Below are 18,106 nucleotides of genomic sequence, written 5' to 3'. Positions count from 1 at the left end.
AAGTATGAATTTGAGATGTCTGTTAGGGTATCTGTGTGGAGATGCCAAGTCAGCAGGAATCCCGGAGATGAGTATGAGCTGGTTGCATAAACCTGAGAGTCAGCAGTTTATAGACGATATTTAAAGTCATGGGACTGGATGAGATCACTAAGGAAGCAAACACAGAAAAAGTAAGAGAAAGGAGCCTTGCAACACTCCACCGTTAAGAAATCTGGAAAGTGTGGAGGGACCAGCAAAGAACCATTGAAGAGTGACCAGTGAGGCATGAGGGAATCCTGTAGGGGTGTATCAGAGAACAGAGAGAGATCAGTTGTATCAAATGCTATTGACAAGATGAGAGCTGAGAATGAATGATAATTGGAAAATAAACTAACCTAGGGCCACCTGGGTGGCTCAGTCAGTTAAGTGTCTGCCTTCAGCTCAGGTCGTGATCCCGAGGTCCTGGGGTCAAGGCCCACATTGGGCTCCCTGCTTGGTGGGGAGTCAACTCCCTCCCTTCTCTTCCTCTGCTCCTCCCCCCTGCTCAGCCTCACTCTCTCTCAAATAAATAAAACGTTTAAATTTAAAAAAAAAAAAAAAAAAGGAAAAGAAACTAATCTAGTAGTTGGTTCATAGAAAAAGCCAGTTTAAAAAGGGAATCGTTTTTAACATTTTATTTTAATTTTAATCATACAAATATTTGTTTCATCAACTTTCAAGTGAAGGTCTTTATTTTAGTATGGTTTGGCTGAGTGAAATTCCATATATTCTTATTTGAAAACCATGCCTCTTATGCTTCATCTATGATTTCTGGTGTTTGAGGACTTACAGATATTGATAAAGCGAACTAAAGGCAGCATCTGTCCAAAGTTTTTTTTTTTTTTCCAATTTTATGTAATTGTCTCATCTATACCTCATTAGATGATTTCTTTAATACCGCCTTTGTTCAGAGTTTCTAAAATGTTCAACTTCATTTTTATTAGGAATAGTACATTTCATCAGTATATGGAATATTTAATATGCTGATTATAGTCATGAGTTCAGTAGATATAAAAGATTCAAGAATAAGCACAAGTGACTCTTGGGGAGCACATAATTCAGTTCATGAGAATGGAAGTGCATGGTGCACCGCCCACCTTGGGGAGCTTCAGTCAGCTGGTGTCACAAGAGAGATTGGAAAGATTATTTTAAAAGCCTCCACTGCACCATTTGCTATTTATTGAACACTCACTCGTATTTACCATGTAACCAATAGTGTGTTAAATTCATTTCCAATATGAGTTCCTTTAGTCTTCATAACAATTTACTATTACTAGCACATCCCTAACATTTTGTAGAAGGAACTGGGGTCTACAGAGATCAAGACAATTTACCAAGTATGCGTAGCTGCTGGGAGGCTGGCCCTGAGGCTCAGACCAACGTGTGTAGGAGTCTGAAGCCACTATCCTCTACAGCTGTAACCTGCCTTTTTTCATGATGTTGCCGTTGAAGGTGAAGAGAAAGGGATGCTTAGAGAATCGGGCATCAAGAGAGCGCTCTCGTTTTCCCCAATTTTTTATTTTTTATTTTTTTTAAAGAACTTGAGAGTCTGGCTGAAGGGAAGTGCCAGTGAACAACAGCAGGCCAAAGATACAAGGGAAGATAAACAGTTCAAGCAACGGTTCCAAAGAAACTGTGAAGAGTTTGAGAGACCAAGGTTTACGTGGTAGAAGAGCATTCAGTGAATTGCAGCTAAAGAAATTTGATAGCTACCCTTTGTTTTTAAAATGTTTGTATCTGCCTATTGTATATAAGAGCTTTGCTGATTTTTCCTATCAAGGTTCTTTTTCCTAATTCTTTCATTCTTCCCACAGACGCTCTTAAAATACCTTTAAGGATTTCAGTGGGTGAGATACCCCCAGGCACCTATGGTTCAGATGACTTTGAATGTGAAAACACAATATGCGCTTTAAATATCCGCAAACAGACATCATGGGATGATTTTTCAAAAGCAGTGAGTCAAGCTCTGACAAATCATTTCCAAGCAATCTCATCTGATGGATGGCGGAGTCTGGAGGATGTGACGTTTAATAACACGACCGACTCCAGCATTGGCCTCAGTACAAGCAGCGTGCGATCCGTCATGCTAGGTATCAATAATCCTGTGATAAGGAGAAAGTTAAATTTCTGGGTTTATTTATGTTTATGGGCTCCATAACCTGGCACTTGGTTCATTGATTAAATACATTCAGAGCTCACTTGTGACAGCTGCTAGCGCTGAAAAACTTGAGTATTCACAATGCATAATTTTTCCTGTTAGTATAAAAAATGCTTTTATGTGTCAGATAATACTTGGTAGAGAACAAGAAAGCCCTTGATGAGGCTTTGTGATTGCACTTGCTCTTCTGATAAATGCAAGAAACTAACCACGTTGCAGCTGCTTACTGAGGCACAAGTTCCGAACATAGCTCCAGACTTGTACTGGGGCTGTGCCAGGGATGCTTGTAGTACATTAACACCTTCTCTCCAGGACAGGAATCCTAATGAAGTCTAGAGTTGGAAGAAGCACTCTTCATTGAAGATAAAAATCAGAGCTCCCACGTGGGATGAGTCAGGGTGGTTCTTTCTGTTTGATAGGCACATGAAACAGACTCCGAAGAACTTATAAGATTTGTTGGGGCATCTGGGTAGCTCAGTCAGTTAAGTGACCAACTCTTGGTTTTGGCTCAGTTCATGATCTCAGGGTGGTGAGATCGAGCCACACCTCAGGCTCTGTGCTTGGCTCAGCGTGGAGTCTGCTTGGGATTCTTTCTCGCTCCCTATTCCCTCCCCTTCTGCTCCTCCCCCTGCGTACTTGCTCACTCCCTCTCTTGCTCACTCCCTCTCGCACGTGCTCACTCTTTCAAATAAAATCTTAAAAAGAAAAAAAATAAGATTTGCTTTCTTGTAAGCATAGCTAGGTGCTCTCTAAATGTCCCTGGTTAGTTAGTTTCCTCTTATACCAGGAGAACTAGCATCTCCTGGGAAGCTGCTGTTATTTCAGAACTGTGTTGGGAGCTTTATACGCAGCACTTCAACGAATCCTTAAAACAGGTTCATTTTACAAATAACTAGTTACAAGATGACTTACCTGAGATCACAGAGCTAAGAAGTAAAACAGGATTCAAATCCCAGTCCGTCAACAGCACTATGTTGCAAAAGAATAGTCAAGGTTGAGGAGAGAGGGTGAGTTTCACCATGCTTTTAATAGGTCAGCTTATTCTATCAGAAAGTGTTCTATTCTATTAACTAATATATGCTAAGTCACTTACAAAACGTATATTTTATTAGTTTTTAAGGCAGATTAATCCTGACAACTTAATTTTATGAATCTTCGGCAAGAACATTGAAATACTTACAATTACTAAAGAGGAATTATTATATGGTTAAACCATTGCATTAAGACAGTGTCATAAATTATTCTCAGGAACACATTCTGCCCACACAATGGACTATTACTCAAGGTGTGGTTGTGACCAAGGGGTCTAATAAATGCAATCAGCACAGACTTGTTTCGAAGAAAATGGCCCTTCATCACCAGCCCTCACCCAGCTAAACTGGAAGCAGGCATAAGCAAGTAGATATCTACCACCATCAGATCTACCTGTGTGAGCCACGGATGCTGAGGCCCGATGCTTCCAGTGTTCATGCTTATCACCGAGGTGTGGGGCTCCGTAGCAGCATTTCAGACACAGACATCACTGAGTTTTGTGGTTAAAAGGCTTAGCTTAGTGTCTGTCTGTAGCTGCTTGACAATGAGCAACTATGACGTTAGTTACTAATACATGTATGTAAGTGACTATACTACGTTGATAACCTATCTAGATTAAAGGGGCCCAAGCCAACAGATAACCGATGAGTTATAGGTAGGGCAGGCATGCGTGGTCAGAGTATTTATGGATTTAAGATCTGTGGAAGAGGAGGAATGTGACAAGTGCTTACTATGAATCCCTCCCTGGAGTAGACACCTGTGGAGTGGGACCTTTTCTGAGCAAGAGTGAGTGGAGGGCCCAGACTCTGAGAAGGCTTGGCTTTATTCTGAGCTCCTGAAGTTACCTGGGCTTTTTTTTTTTTTTTTTCTGGAATCTAAAAATTTGTTGAAAAGGGAACAGGCCTGTTACCTCATCTAAAGTACTTGGACTTTGCAAAGCAGGCACAGCAAGAACCATGTAAAGTGATTACCCGGGGCCGCTGGTGGCTCAGTGGGTTGAGCATCTCAGCTCAGGTCATGATTGCCGGGTCCTGGGATCCAGCCTGCATTGGGCTCCCTGCTCAGCGAGGAGTCTGCTTTGCACTCTCCCTCTGCCGCTCCCCCTACTTGTGTGCACTCTCGCTCTCTCTCGTGCTCTCTCTCCTTCTCTCCCCCCTTCCCTGTCAAATAAATAAAAATCTTAAAAAAAAAAAAAGCTATCAGCTTTGTTCCTAAAAACTTAACCCTAGAAATATTGAGTAGTGGTTTTGCTCTCCAGATTTCTATCTTACTCCTTAAAAGCTGCTCTGGAGAAGCCTGAAGTTGGAGGGCCTTCCTTCTGACCTTCGATAGACAGTGTGTTGGGGAGTTAACATAGCTTTTCACATACTCTGCGTGTGCCCTTGGCAGTTTAAGCTCTGGATTCCTTACAGTTCGCACGTAGGAGATTGCACGTTGCCCCTTATAAGAAAAAAATTACTTTTAAGCTTCTTTGACATCTTATTTCCTTTCTTTCTTTATTTTTTTTTTTTTTTTAACTAGGAAATGTGCCATGGTCAGCAGGTCAGAGCTTTTCCCAGTCCCCGTGGGACTTTATGAAGAAGAATAAAGCCGAGCAAGTCACTGTGCTTTTATCAGGTAAGGATGGTCCAGACTGAGGTGATCTGAACAGTGTTGGCTTCGTGATTGGCTCGCAGTGCCCGTTCTTAAATCTGCGTCTCTGTCCTGCGTTCTCTAGCACTGCGCGTACGACTCCCTCTACTAAGTAATCAGATGGTGGGTTTTTTCTTTTTTTCCAACATTTGATTAAGGAGAAAAAAACTCAAAGGCCGTATTTCTGAACCTGTGGTATCCATCCTGATTATTGATTGCTGTGACTGTGTTTTTTCCTTCTTAAGATTTTTATTTGTTTGTTTGTTTGTGGGGGTGGGGGGAGCTGAAGAAGAAGGAGGAGCAGGTGGTGACAGGGGAGCCTTCTGCGGGGCTCAGTCTCACAGCTCTGAGATCATGACCGGAGCTGAAATCGGGAGTTGGATGCTTAACCAGCTGAGCTACCTAGGCCACCACCGCTGAGCTTCTGATCGCCTCTCTTCTTAGGAGCGAACCAGAGGCTAAACTTGACATGCTGAGAGAGTGACAAGAGACCGTGTTATTTTATTTTTTAAAGATTTTATTTATTTACTCATGAGAGACACACAGAGAGAGAGAGAGGCAGAGACACAGGCAGAGGGAGAAGCAGGCTCCATGCAGGGAGCCCGACGTGGGACTTGATCCCAGGTCTCCAGGATCACGCCTTGGGCTGAAGGCGGCGCTAAACCGCTGAGCCACCTGGGCTGCCCGAGACCGCCTTCTGTTGCTGTCGAGTCTAGTGTATGGTTATCATAACGGTACAAGGTGATGTTTCGTGAGCACCTGCTTTGTGCCAGGCCCTGTCATTTATAGCACGAGTATAAAAATTCACTGACTCCTTGTAACAACCCAGTGAGATACGTATTTGTTTACCCTCCCTTTACATACGAAGAAACGAAGGCTCAGGTTAATTTTCTGTTCTCTGTCTCTATAGCTGGTAAGCGTTACAGGCGTACGCAGTTTCTCAGCCCTTCGCCCTGAAAGGGATTTCCTCATGTATTTCTCACATCTGGGAATGGAGTCTTGAAAAGTTCAACTAAGAAAGTTATATTCTATTGTTTGAACCACTTAATGAAGTCATAAAAAGGGGGAGGAGACTATCCCAGGAAATTCCTGCAGGCTTGAGCACTGTATTGAGAGAGTAGCAGAACTGGGAAGGGGAGTGAGGGGGATAGAGTTTGGGAAAGGACGTAAAGGGTAACCCCCAGAGCCACAGTAATGCTCCCCAGGCCAGAACTTCCGAAGGGCTGGGATTGCCTCTGAGACCGCTTGCTTATGAACAGTAAAGCAGTGACTCCAGGGATTGGAGCAGACACTAGCTACAGTACTTGAGCAAGGATCTGGAGGCCCTGGCTATGATAGACAGGAGGTGGATGGGCTTCCGGGGGGAAGGAAGGGCAGCTGGGGAGCCCCGGGGAGGCCAGGAGCAGTGGCCGTGGACCAGCCAGTGCAAAGCGGTGAAGACACCAAGGTACCTCTTGGCCAGATGTCCGCTCTGCAGATATAAGTCAACAGACATTGCTGTATCTGTTATGACAGGTTTTGTTGTATTTTGATCATTTGTATTTAATAAGGAAGAACCAGGGCGCCAGGCTGGCTCTGTTGGTTGAACGTCTGGCTCTTGATTTTGACTCTGGTCATGATCTCAGGGTGGTGATGTTGAGCAGCATGTCAGGGGCTGCACGGGCTTGGAACCTGCTTGAGATTCTCTCTCTCTCTCTCTCTGCCTCTCCTCCCTCTCTCTCTCTCTCTCAAAAAAAAAAAAAAAAGTACATATATATGGAAGAACCAATTTCCTTCTGTGTATTGCTTTCTCATAGGTCCTCAAGAAGGCTGCCTCAGTAGTGTGACTTACGCGTCAATGATCCCTCTTCAGATGCTACAGAACTACCTCAGGCTGGTAGGTGGTGGCTGCCAAGAGTCTCTGATGCTGGAAGACACTGGGGTGGCCCGTTTTTGTGTTTGAGTGTGAGCCCCACTCCCCCTGTGACCTTTCCCAGCAGCCCCTTCCCGGGAAGGCGGCTGGTCACTTAGTTCTGGATTCTGGATTGCTGTCACAGCCATCCGGGTGTTCACCTGTGACCTGTGAAGTGTTACGATTGGAGCAGGAGGAGATGGTCTTTCTCAGCACAGACTTGACATCAAGGAACTGATTGTCAATATGGAGGAGAATGGCTATAAATCTCAAGATGCTTTCCTTTAAACTTTTATACTTTAAAACTAAGTTAAACAGGCTAATATTAGTTAAAGTATTGATTTGGCCACTTCAACAGAAACCAAACAGTTAGAGCTTCAACAGTCTAGACGTTTGTCTTTCTCAAACAGGAATCCCAATGGGCGAGAGAGCCGGCCAGGGGATGTGAGGCAGGGTGATCCCTGCAGGGTGTCAGCACTTTCTCTCCCAGTGGGCCACTGTGACCCTGGGGAATTGCTTATGTGGGTTTGGTGGAAGAGAGTCACCAGGTTCTGCCCGGAGGGAGGAGAGCCTGGAGGGGAGGCCCTTCCTTTCTGGGGAGCTGCACACCGTTCCTACCCCCAACCCACTGACCAGAATTGAGACGTGTTCACGCCTGCCTGGGACATGTGATCTTTTGCTGGGCAACCACGCACCCAGCAAAAACTAGTTCTGTTGTTAAGGGAAGAAGCATATGATTATGGAGAGAAAGTTAGCAAATCCTAGACAGTGAGTGAATGTAACACTTTGCATTTGTCCAGTACTTTCTACATGCCAGACAGTGTGCCCGATGCTCCTACGTGTCTCAATTTATTTCTCAAAACATCCCTACGAGGTAGATAGCATCATCCATCTTATAGATAAGGAAATCGAGGCCAAGGTGACGTCATAATGTACCCAAGGCCGCGAGGCCAGTGAGCGATTCAGCTAGGACTGTGCAGTCCCTGCGACATGCAAGGGGCTCTCTGTGAGATCTGTCCAACTAAAACTACTATTGAAGGTATGACACTTGAAAGCAAACATTCATTTTGCTCGCTGCCTTAACTTGGAAAGGGAGCAAGCATTTTCTTTATAAAAAAAAAAATGAATGGGTTTACCTGTGGCCCTTTACAAAAATTGTTTCTATTAACTCTAAATGGATATCTTTGTTCCCCATGAAAAGACGTGTTCAAATCATTTTATTGATGTTCTTGCTACACTCAGAGTTTGGGGGGGTGACCTTCGTAAGAGTAGCTACAGTAGCAGGGGAACCTGCAGAGGCTTTACAATTTCGAAGAGATGATGTCTTGTCAGTGGGAGACTTTCACTAGTTTTCTTTGTTATGTATTCCTCTTCAGAGTAAGCCTGAGGGTTGCATACAAGTGGGGGGTGGGGGCTGCCTTCCACCTGGGCCTTAGTGACACTTGAAGCTGCCTGACCAGTTGGTTTTCAGGAATGAGAGCCTAGGCTCCCTGTACAATGAGCTGGTCTTCTCCCCCTTGTCCCAGCTTCTCTGTACCAGGCAAGGTTCTGGCTCAGGGCTTCTCGTTTACTCGGATGATAAAATGCACGGAACAGTGATCCAGAAGCTTACACCTGCACATTAGGCTTGAGTGAGCACATCTGCTAAATGCAATGCCAGTAGTACATTATACCCCGAATATTCCAAGTGCATTTATATGTGTGCCTCGTCATGCATAAGGCACGGTTAACTACCAGTGACCAACAAACCAGAGACTAACTAGTCGTCAGTCCTATTCTCAGTGAGTGTACACGAACGGCTTTTTAAAATTCAACAATTAACCCCTGGATGAAGATAGCAAAAATTCATCATGCATTTTAGCAATCACTTCAAGATTCAAAGTGACTCGGGCAATAATACAAGTATCATGGTTGTGAATGTTTCATCTTCCATATGAGATGATAACCGCCCCCTCCCCCCGACGATGCATTGACACATTTCTGTATCCTGCTGAATTCAGTTGTTTGATGACTGTTTATCGCGAGCCTTCTAAATGCAGACAGTGTTTTGGAAATGGAGGATATACCTGTATGTAAGGTGCATTCCCTGACCTCAGGGAGCTTACATTCTAGTGGGGGGGAGACAAATAAGAAGCAAATGAGTAAATGCGTCTGTAATGACATGACCGGTCAAGTATACAAGTATATGGAAAAGTGTGCAAGTATAAAGAAGAATAAAGCAGGTAGGGAGATAAAGATCTAGTGGAGGCGGTGGCAGAAAGAATTTTTGGGTGGAGACCTTTCTGTGGTGACCTGTGGACAAAGCTAAATGAAGTGAAGGTGGTAGCCTTGTGAAGTGTATTTGGAGCACCTGGAACCACAGGTACAGAAGGGTCTGTCCCGGGAATGAGGTCTGAGACATGACCAGAAGCTAGATCACATGGGATCAGGGCAAGGACTTTGAATTTTATTCCGAGTGTGAGAAGCCGCCACCAGTAGGGCTTGAGCTGGAGAGTGACCTGTCCACCCAGTGCCGTAATCACCGTAGGCCCATTGAGAGCTCTTTGAATTGTTGAAAATGTGTATCACGTGCAAACCTAGTAATATCTGGCTTCATTGAGGATGACACGTCAAGTTCTGTGGTCAGATACGTAGATTGTTTCATTTAATCACTCCATTGGGGTAGGTATTTATAGCCGTTACTCCCATTTTACAGGTCAGTAAGCCAAGATTCAAAGTAATTTGTCCAAGGTTCTCCGCAAACGAGTGGTTGAACCTAAGGAGTTGAACCTCGTCTGTCTTCCAGCCTCATTCATGTAATAATAGTTTATCCTGGTTATTAACCTTCCGGTTAAGAAGGAATTATAGTAAACAGTTTTAACTGTGTGTGTAATTGTATTACCTAAAATGCACGTATTAAAGCCTTTATGCAGAAAACCACATGGAGTGTGGTTTTTAAATCAGATTTTTTTTAAATGGTATTATTTTTTTAAAAGGCTTTCATTATATAACTACAATAATACAGATCTTAAATCTCCATTCTGACACCTAATAAAGAAACCTCTCTAACTCGAGTTTTGAATCGCTGATAACTTATAATAGTTGAACTTTGCATATTAACTCAGACTTTTCCTAGCCAGTTGCACTGTTTATTGGCTTATTTGCAACCTTTTTCTTAATACTTCAGTAACTATGAATAATTGTTATATTAGAAAAATATTTGAATAGATCATCATAATCCAAGCAGTACCTTAAAATGTAGGCCTCTGAACCCCCTGGGACGTAATTGTTGAGATTCCACGGCCTGTTAGCCATCCACCCCAATACGTGCCATGCCAACCGTCCAGAATCACAACTAGGAATTTCTACCTTGATAGATTCTCAGAACAAATCTGCGATGTTCCCGCAAAGACCATGTTGTAAATGATGATGGTTAGGTATCTAAGGCTACAAATCTCCATCAGCTCTGTTAGCAGGTGGCAGGCCAGTTCAGGGCATGGAGGAGTAAATGTGGGTAAGGTCTTAACAGAAGGAGGAAGCCAGTTTCCTGGTGTGAGGAAGGGTGGCCCCGACCCCAGGGAATCTTTTGGCCCCTGTGACAACTGCAGAAGAAGATCCTGAGCAGCAAGGCAAGCATCCGGCCAGAGGAGGTCTGCCCCAGGAAGAGTTTATGAGTGCGAGAGGCTGGGTGATAAGGGAGCAGTTCGATCCAAAGGTACATCTTAGGGCTGTTTGGGTTTTTGTGGGGTTTTTGGATTTTTTTTTTTTAATAACTACAATACCTAAACTATGATGTCTGTGTGTTACTAAATGAGGGCCTATCTTTATTTGTAGTTAGTAACCAAGTTCGATCTCGGCTCTTAAAGTTTCAGGAAGCTAATTTTTAAAAACCTATGTTGTGTCTCTCTCCGTAAATCGTAATTTCTCTTGAATTCCCATTATTCTTGTATGCCTGTTCTAGAACGAGGGACCTCAGCATGTGGCTACAACCCTCCCTCTCTACCCTGAAGGACTCCAGCTTTTCTGTAGGCCAGATGCTGGATGTGCCAGTATTGTTTGGGAGGATTGTATATGAATACATTAACAGTAACCATGTTGTTTGTGGCTCTAAAGTCATATATAAATTCGTTAAAATCAGTGTCAGAAGAGGTAAGAATGTAAGTCCTGACTCTAAAGCCATGACACTTTAAGCTAAAGCCATCTCAGCTTTATTGGCTCAGTAAAACCTTTTATTTTTTATTCTTTCCTGACTTCATCTTTTCACAACCAGGCCTGAAACCATCTCTCAACAGTAGAAAGTTTCCCTTGGACTCTACAAGTGCTTTAAAATAGTGCCGCCATCAGAAAACACATCACAGGTGCCCCCTTGACCATAGAGGAGAGGGCACCTCCTCTGGGACACTCCATCCCACAGAGAAACGCTGTGGAGGGGAAAAACAATCAAGGGATGGATGGGCTGTTGTTGAGCTCACTGTTTCCATTTAATCCAGAATCATTTGCGTCACAAAGCGCTAATTGAGATGTGATAAGAGCTTCCTGAATAAGCTGTGGAGACCCAAGAATAAAAGGGCTTGGTACTGATTGTGATAAAAAGGCCAGTGTCCCTTTACTAATAAGCAAAAATACGCCACTGCAAACACGCACTTAGGAGTCTTGGTGGTGACTCTAATTCACCTTCGGGAAGTGGAGTCTGATTTCCTCAAACAGCAGGCCTCCCTTCAAAACAATTAAAATATTTACCTTCCGCCTCCCAAAATCTCGTCTGTCTGCCTGTCTTCCTATCTATCTTTAGAGCCCTCTGCTGGAAGCATGAAGCCTGTGTATTTATAATACCTCAGATCTTGCTGTTTGGAGAAATGTAATTTTTAGCTAGAGCAGCTAAATGTGTTTTCTTTGCGTAGCTTCGCATGTTTGTATCAGTCTCAGTAGAGCCGTAGGCTCTTGGTGATTATTTTGGTGCGGTGGTTTAGATCTTAAATGGTAACCAGCACAACTACATCCTTTGATGAGTTAGAACAAAATACCAACAACAAAAAATTGATAATATCCGAAATGAGGAAAAACCTAGTGGAATGCATGCATTAGAATGTATGCAGGGCCTGGGAGTCTGTCTGTACGCCTGTTTTTTCCCTTTATTTCCTGATTTCGATTTTACCTTATTACAGGAAGGGTATTAGACTATGTGAGGACCAAATGCTTACTGCTAGTGAATGGCCTTTTCAATGCAATTTTAAATAGAATGTTTCCTGTCTGTGTTTTGTAAGAATCTACAATCTGAGAACAAATGAGGTGTTGAAATTGAAGACAGCTTATCTATGAAATCGGGTCTCTTGCCTGTTACGGGATTTCAAAATCAATCTTAAGACAGTGAAGGCAGTTTGACAGGATGGCTGTAATGAATAGAGCACTCTTGTTTTCAGAAGTGAGACAAGATTAAATAGCAATCCTGGTTGAAAATCTCAGGGGTAGCATATTCAGTAAATCTTGAAAATCTGTATCCTGTTTCACTGGTATGAAACAATCCATTCCTTGTGAGAGAATTTCTACCCAATAAGTCATGGCAGTTTGGGATTAATTTGGAGAGTGGAAGACTTCTGGTTTAAAATTGCACTTGGCTTGCAATACCCAACACAATTTCCTACTAAAGTGCTTTTGAAAAGTGACAAAACTTCACAATAGCAGAGGAGAATAGAACTGCGGTCTCCTTTTGGCAAGAATCTGGAAAAAAAAAATCATTTTTTTTCCAGTCCCCTTCAGGAGCAAGAGAGTATTTAAACCCACTTATTTGAGGCCTACCCGAAATGAGGCAGGAAAACACTTTTATTATTTTTCTATTACCATCTTACGAATGATTCAGAAAAGCAAGGTTGATACCAGTTAGAAAAATCGGATGTGTGTCCTTACTGCATAGTCTGTGCTTTGGGGGGCAGGATGACATTCTCCTCCATCTACATTCATTCAGAGATTAAAGCTAGAAATACCTGAGCAGGAAGTTGGTGGGTGGGTGTTGGCAAGGGTGCTCATCTGGGGAGTGTATTATTTAAGCATCTTGAGCAGGATGGGTGCTGGAGCACCCCGCTTCCCGGGGCTGCAGTCTACCTCGGGCATCGTCCCCCACGGTGGACAGCCCAGGTTCGGCCCGCGGCACCCAGGGCCCTGTCCTGGGGTGTGACCGGCAGGTGTAGACAGCTGCCCACCGTCCAGCTGATGACCCAAGGCCAGAACCAGCTTAAAAATTAGTGGAAAGTGAGTGAAGCCTACGACGGCCCATCCATCCTGCTTTACTGCAGGTTCTTCCTGCAGTAAAGGTTTCACAATGTAAACACCGGTAACAACCTCCTACCCACGGAGGAACACCGCAGAACAGAATGGAGCCGTCATTCGGAAAACAGTATGTGTTATAAAACACGTTATCTTATAAAAGATCTTCTAAAAGATCTCCTCCTTATAAAAGCAGGAGATAAAATGGAGAAGAATTTGGAAAATCATATTCTTTCCCTAGACAATGCCAGATCAACCGCAGAAGCAAGGCGAGAAAGCCATGGAAGAGAGCAGGCTAAGATGAAAGCAAAAGTGTTGCCAGGGAGGTGGCTGGGGTAAGGCAGTCTAAGAACTAAACATGCAGTGACGTCGCGAAACGTGTACTTGAGACGACGGTAAAGAGCGTCAGTGCTGGGAAAGACCCACGGAAGGAGCTCTCCCCAAAGTAGAAGCAGAGGACCAGAGAGTTATGATGGTGGTGGTGGTGGTGAGGGGACAGATACACTCTCCGAGGACAGAGAGGGAACTTCAGCATTATTGGTCTTCCTTCAACATAAAGAGAATTAGAAGAGAAATTACCAAAAACAGAAGAAAATTTTCTAAGCCAAAAAAAAAGGGTGTGTGTGTGTGTGTGTGACTGTGGATTGAAAGAATTGAGCATGTTACGTTTGAGATTGGGAGAAAGAGGTCACAACCAGACAACTGGGTGACTTTTTAAAATATAAGTACAATGTGTCCATCCTCTCAGCCTCCCCGTCTCTTAGGTACCAATGAGAACAGATTATTCTTTAATGATAATTCCTTAAGAATCATCCATACCCTCACTGCCTGGAAACAGAACCTTGTCTGAACCTTCTAGGATATTCCCTTTCTCATGTCTAGGGTAATCCCTGTGCCAGTCTTGGTCCTTGCTGGCACTACTGCCATTGCTTGTCTCATCCCAAACCATAGAAGACAGCCCAGGCCAGCCACTGTGGGGCTCATCCCGTGGCTTCAGGGCACTGATGTTCCTTGGGCAGCTGTAGCCACTGTCCTCTTTCTTTCAGGTACATCATTCTCCTTGATGCTGCCCTAGCCTGAGCATAGTGGAATAATGCTTGTATTCAGGGAAGATCTCTGGTGGCTACCAGGCATGTTGTCTTTCAGAGCCTAAGATTCGGTCCCAAGTCCCACATTTGTGGTCCCCTCAAAGAACCACTTGCCTTATTAGCTCATGGTCTGACACCCAGCAGTCAAGCCTGGTTTTCCTCCATGTTCCAGGAGTTGCTCGAAGCCTCTTTCCTGTAATGATGGGCCAGTGGCATGTTCTTCACCAAATCTACCCCAGCCACCCTCAAGGATGTGGCCTTCCCCGGGACCTCAAAGAGGCCCATCATTACAGGAAAGAGGCTTAGAGCAATGTGAAAAGGGTCTGTTCACGTTTGACATCTATATTGCTCTTTTGTGCTTGTGTGCTTGTCTGGACACATGAGCGGAATCACCTCTACTGGTTAGGTTGTTACTTCACCCTACAGATCTTTCGTGTAAGATCTTTCCAGGAAGAAAGCTGCTCCCAGGCATGTAGGCTGGGAGTGGGAGCTCAGCCCTGGCAGACAGTGATTCCCCTCCACATCTCACTCCAGACATCACCCTTTGCCCCCTGTAGATGGCCACTGGCTTTCTGTTCCAGGGCATCCTGTATCTCTATATGTTCTCAGGCAAGGCCTCCCTACATGTGAGGGGAAAAAGGCTTAAAAAAAAATTCCTGTAAGCATCCAGGCAGATTTTCTTTTCTACGGTGTAAAAGTGATCACTCTCTACACAGATTTCTTTGAAATACTGAATTCCAGAGTGGAACAATATAGAGAGTTGATCCAGTAATTTCAGTCATGAAGACGTCTTTTATGAAAGAAGCCAAAGATAATTCTCTGATATGCAACAGCTGTAAAAAGATCACACTCCTATATCCCTCTTTAAAAATACACAAATATACATACACATACACGTATCCGCTATACAAAGGAAAAAGCTAAAAGAAGCATAAAAATATACTTTTTTCCTCCCAAGATTTTTTTTTTCCTCCCAAGATTTTATTTAAATTCCAGATACTTAACATATAGTATAGTGTTGGTTTCAGGAGTAGAATTTAGTGATTCATCACTTACCTTTAACACCCAGTGCTCATCCTAATACTACTCTCCTTAATGCCCCTTGCCCATTTCATCCATCCCCCCTGCCCCCCTCCCCTCCAGCAACCCCCAGTTTGTTCCCTATAGTTACGAGTCTCTTATGGTTTGCCTCCCTCTCTGTTTCTATCTTTTCTTTCCCTTCCCCTACGTTCATCTCTTTTGTTTCTTCAGTTCCACATAGGAGTGAAATCATATGGTATTTGTCTTTTCTTGCAACTTATTTTGCTTAGCATAAGCAAAATGGAACCCTCTAATTCCATCCATGTTGTTGCAAATGGCAAGATTTCATTCTTTTTAATGGCTGGGTAATATTCCATTGTGTGTGTGTGTGTGTGTGTGTGTGTGTAAGCTGCTGTACGTATGGGGTGGACCTAGTTTCCCCTTCTCCATGTGCTGGGGTCTGCACAATAATTAACACTTGAAATCCCACTTATGGAAAGTAAGTATATGTATGTACTTATACGCGTGTGTGTGTGCATGTGTATATATAAATCTCCCACATATTCTTTATCTATTCATCCGTTGATGGACATTTGGGCTCTTTCCATAATTTGACAATTCTAGATAATGCTGCTATAAACATCGAGGTGAATGTGCCCCTTCCAATCAGTATTCTTGTATCCTTTGGTCAAACACCCAGTAGTGCAATTGCTGGGTCACAGGGTAGTTTTGTTTTTAACTCTTTGAGGAACCTCCGTACCGTTTTCCAGAGTGGCTGCCCCAGTTTGCGTTCCCACCAGCAGTGCACGAGGGCTCCCCTTCTCCACATCCTCGCCAACATCTTTTGTTTCCTGAGTTGTTCATTCTAACCATTCTGATAGGTGTGAGGTGGTATCTCATCATGGTTTTGATTTGTATTTCCCTGCTGATGAGTGATGTTGGGCATTTTTTCATGCGTCTGTTAGCCATGTGGATGTCTTCTTTGGAGAAAGGTCTGTTCTTCTGCCCATTTCTTAACTGGATTATTTATTTCGGGGGTGATGAGTTTGATAGATTGTTTATAGATTTTGGATACTAGCCCTTTGTCCCATATGCAATTTGCAAATATCTCCTCCCATTCCGTAGGTTGCTTTTTAGTTTTATTGATTGTGTCCTTTGCTGTGCAGAAGTTAATTATCCTAGAGAAGTCCCAGTAGTTCATTTTTGCTTTTGTTTCCCTTGCTTCCAGCAACATGTCTAGTAAGAAGATGCTATGGGCCGGGTCAGAGAGGTTGCTGCCTGTGTTCTTCTCAAGGATTTTGATGCTTTCTTGCCTCACATTTCGGTCTTTCATCCATTTGAATCTATTTTTGTGTCTGGTTTAAGAAGGTAGACTGGTTTCATTGTTCTGCGTGTGGCCATGCAGTTTTTCCAGCACCATTTATTAAAGAAACTGTCTATTTTCTATTGGAAATTCTTTCCTGCTTTGTCAAAGATTAGTCGACCATGTAGTTGAGGGACCATTTCTGGGTTCTCTATTCCGTTCCATTGATCTGTGTGTCTGTTTTTGTGCCAGTACCATGACCACAGCTTGATGTTCACAGCTCTGTAATAGAGCTTGAAATCTGGCATTATGATGCCCCCAGCATTGGTTTTCTTTTTCAAAATTACTTTGGCTATTCAGGGTCTTTTCGGGTTCCACACAGATTTTAGAATTGTTTGTTCTGGCTCTGTGATAAATATTGGTGTTCTTTGATAAAGATTGCATCGAATGTGTGTAGATTCCTTTGGGTAGTATAGACATTTTAACAATATTTGTTCTTCCAATCCATGAGCATGGAATGTTTTCCATTTCTTTGGGTCATCTTCAATTTCTTTCAAAAGTATTTTCTAGTTTTCAGAGTACAGATTTTTTGCCTTTCTGGTTAGGTTTATTCTTAGGTATCTCACGGTTTAGGGGGCAATTGAAATGGGATTGATTCCTTGATTTTTCTTTCTGCTGCTTTGTTATTGGCATAGAGAAATGCTGAAGATTTTTGTATGTTGATTTTATATCCTGCGACTTGGCCAAGTTCATGTTCTAGCAATTTTTTGGTGGAGTCTTTCAGGTTTTCTATATAGAGTATCATGTCATCTGTGAAGAGTGAAATGTTGACTTCTTGCTTGCTGATTTGAATACCTTTTATTTATTTTTATCGTCTAATTGCTGAGGCTGGGAAGGGAAGCATAGAGATATTTACAGTGGTTGCTTCTCGGTGCTGACACTATCCGTGGTTTGTATTCTACTTTATTTTTCCTTGTATTTTCCAGAATTTCCTTAATGAAATTCATTGCTATTTTAAATATCACTCAAAAGCAAAATAAACATTGGGAAAATTCAAACTACAGAGCATCTACAAGAGGTAATAAAAACATTTGCAAGGGACGAAATACACTTAAGAACCATGTTCCCAGCCTGTGTGCTGAACCTCGCTATGGAAGATACAGGGAAGAAAGAGTATGCTTCTTAATACAGTGTCAGCTCTTCCTATAAGTAAATACTGCATAAAATACTATATAAATATATAAATACTATATTTGCCAGTATTTCACATTAAATTGAAAGACCTCAAGTGCCCAATGAACAAAATGAATCCTGAAATTATTATTTTTAATATTTTCAAAGGACAATCAGAAAGGAAATTTCCTGCTTGGGTACTGCTTTTTTTTTTTTTTTTTTTCCCTCTCCTTCACATTTTCACCTAAGATTTCCTCTTGGTTTATTAATAGGTCGAGCAATACCATAATGTCATTTTCCATGGTCCAGAAGGAAGCTTGCAAGACTACATAGCACATCAGCTTGCACTCTGCATGAAGGTACCCGTTGCTTGAGTATCCTCTCCTTTTCTCTGAGAATGTGAAAGCATGTAGAGAACTAATCACTGATTTCTTATCACAGCACAGACAAATGGCTGCGGGATTCACCTGTGAAATAGTGAGAGCCGAAGTGGATGCTGGTTTCTCCAAGGAACAGCTCGTAGACCTGTTCATCAGTAGTGGTAAGACCAT

At 42.9% G+C, this 18,106-nt stretch overlaps 1 protein-coding gene across 2 annotated transcripts in view; it reads left to right on the top strand.

Annotated features, from left to right (window-relative positions):
• Positions 1-18,106, top strand: part of CTTNBP2 (cortactin binding protein 2) — a 71,021-nt gene that overhangs the window by 27,333 nt on the left and 25,582 nt on the right. For both annotated transcript variants that reach the window (XM_038557471.1, XM_038557470.1), the window contains exons 7-11: positions 1,833-2,108; positions 4,730-4,825; positions 6,637-6,716; positions 17,828-17,914; positions 17,997-18,096. In XM_038557471.1, coding sequence (XP_038413399.1) covers positions 1,833-2,108; positions 4,730-4,825; positions 6,637-6,716; positions 17,828-17,914; positions 17,997-18,096 — 639 coding nt within the window. The remainder of the gene's footprint in view (positions 1-1,832; positions 2,109-4,729; positions 4,826-6,636; positions 6,717-17,827; positions 17,915-17,996; positions 18,097-18,106) is intronic.

This window comes from Canis lupus, chromosome 14 (genome assembly GCF_011100685.1).
Source record: "Canis lupus familiaris isolate Mischka breed German Shepherd chromosome 14, alternate assembly UU_Cfam_GSD_1.0, whole genome shotgun sequence".
Taxonomy (NCBI): domain Eukaryota; kingdom Metazoa; phylum Chordata; class Mammalia; order Carnivora; family Canidae; genus Canis; species Canis lupus.
This window is presented reverse-complemented; position numbering and strand designations above follow the sequence as displayed.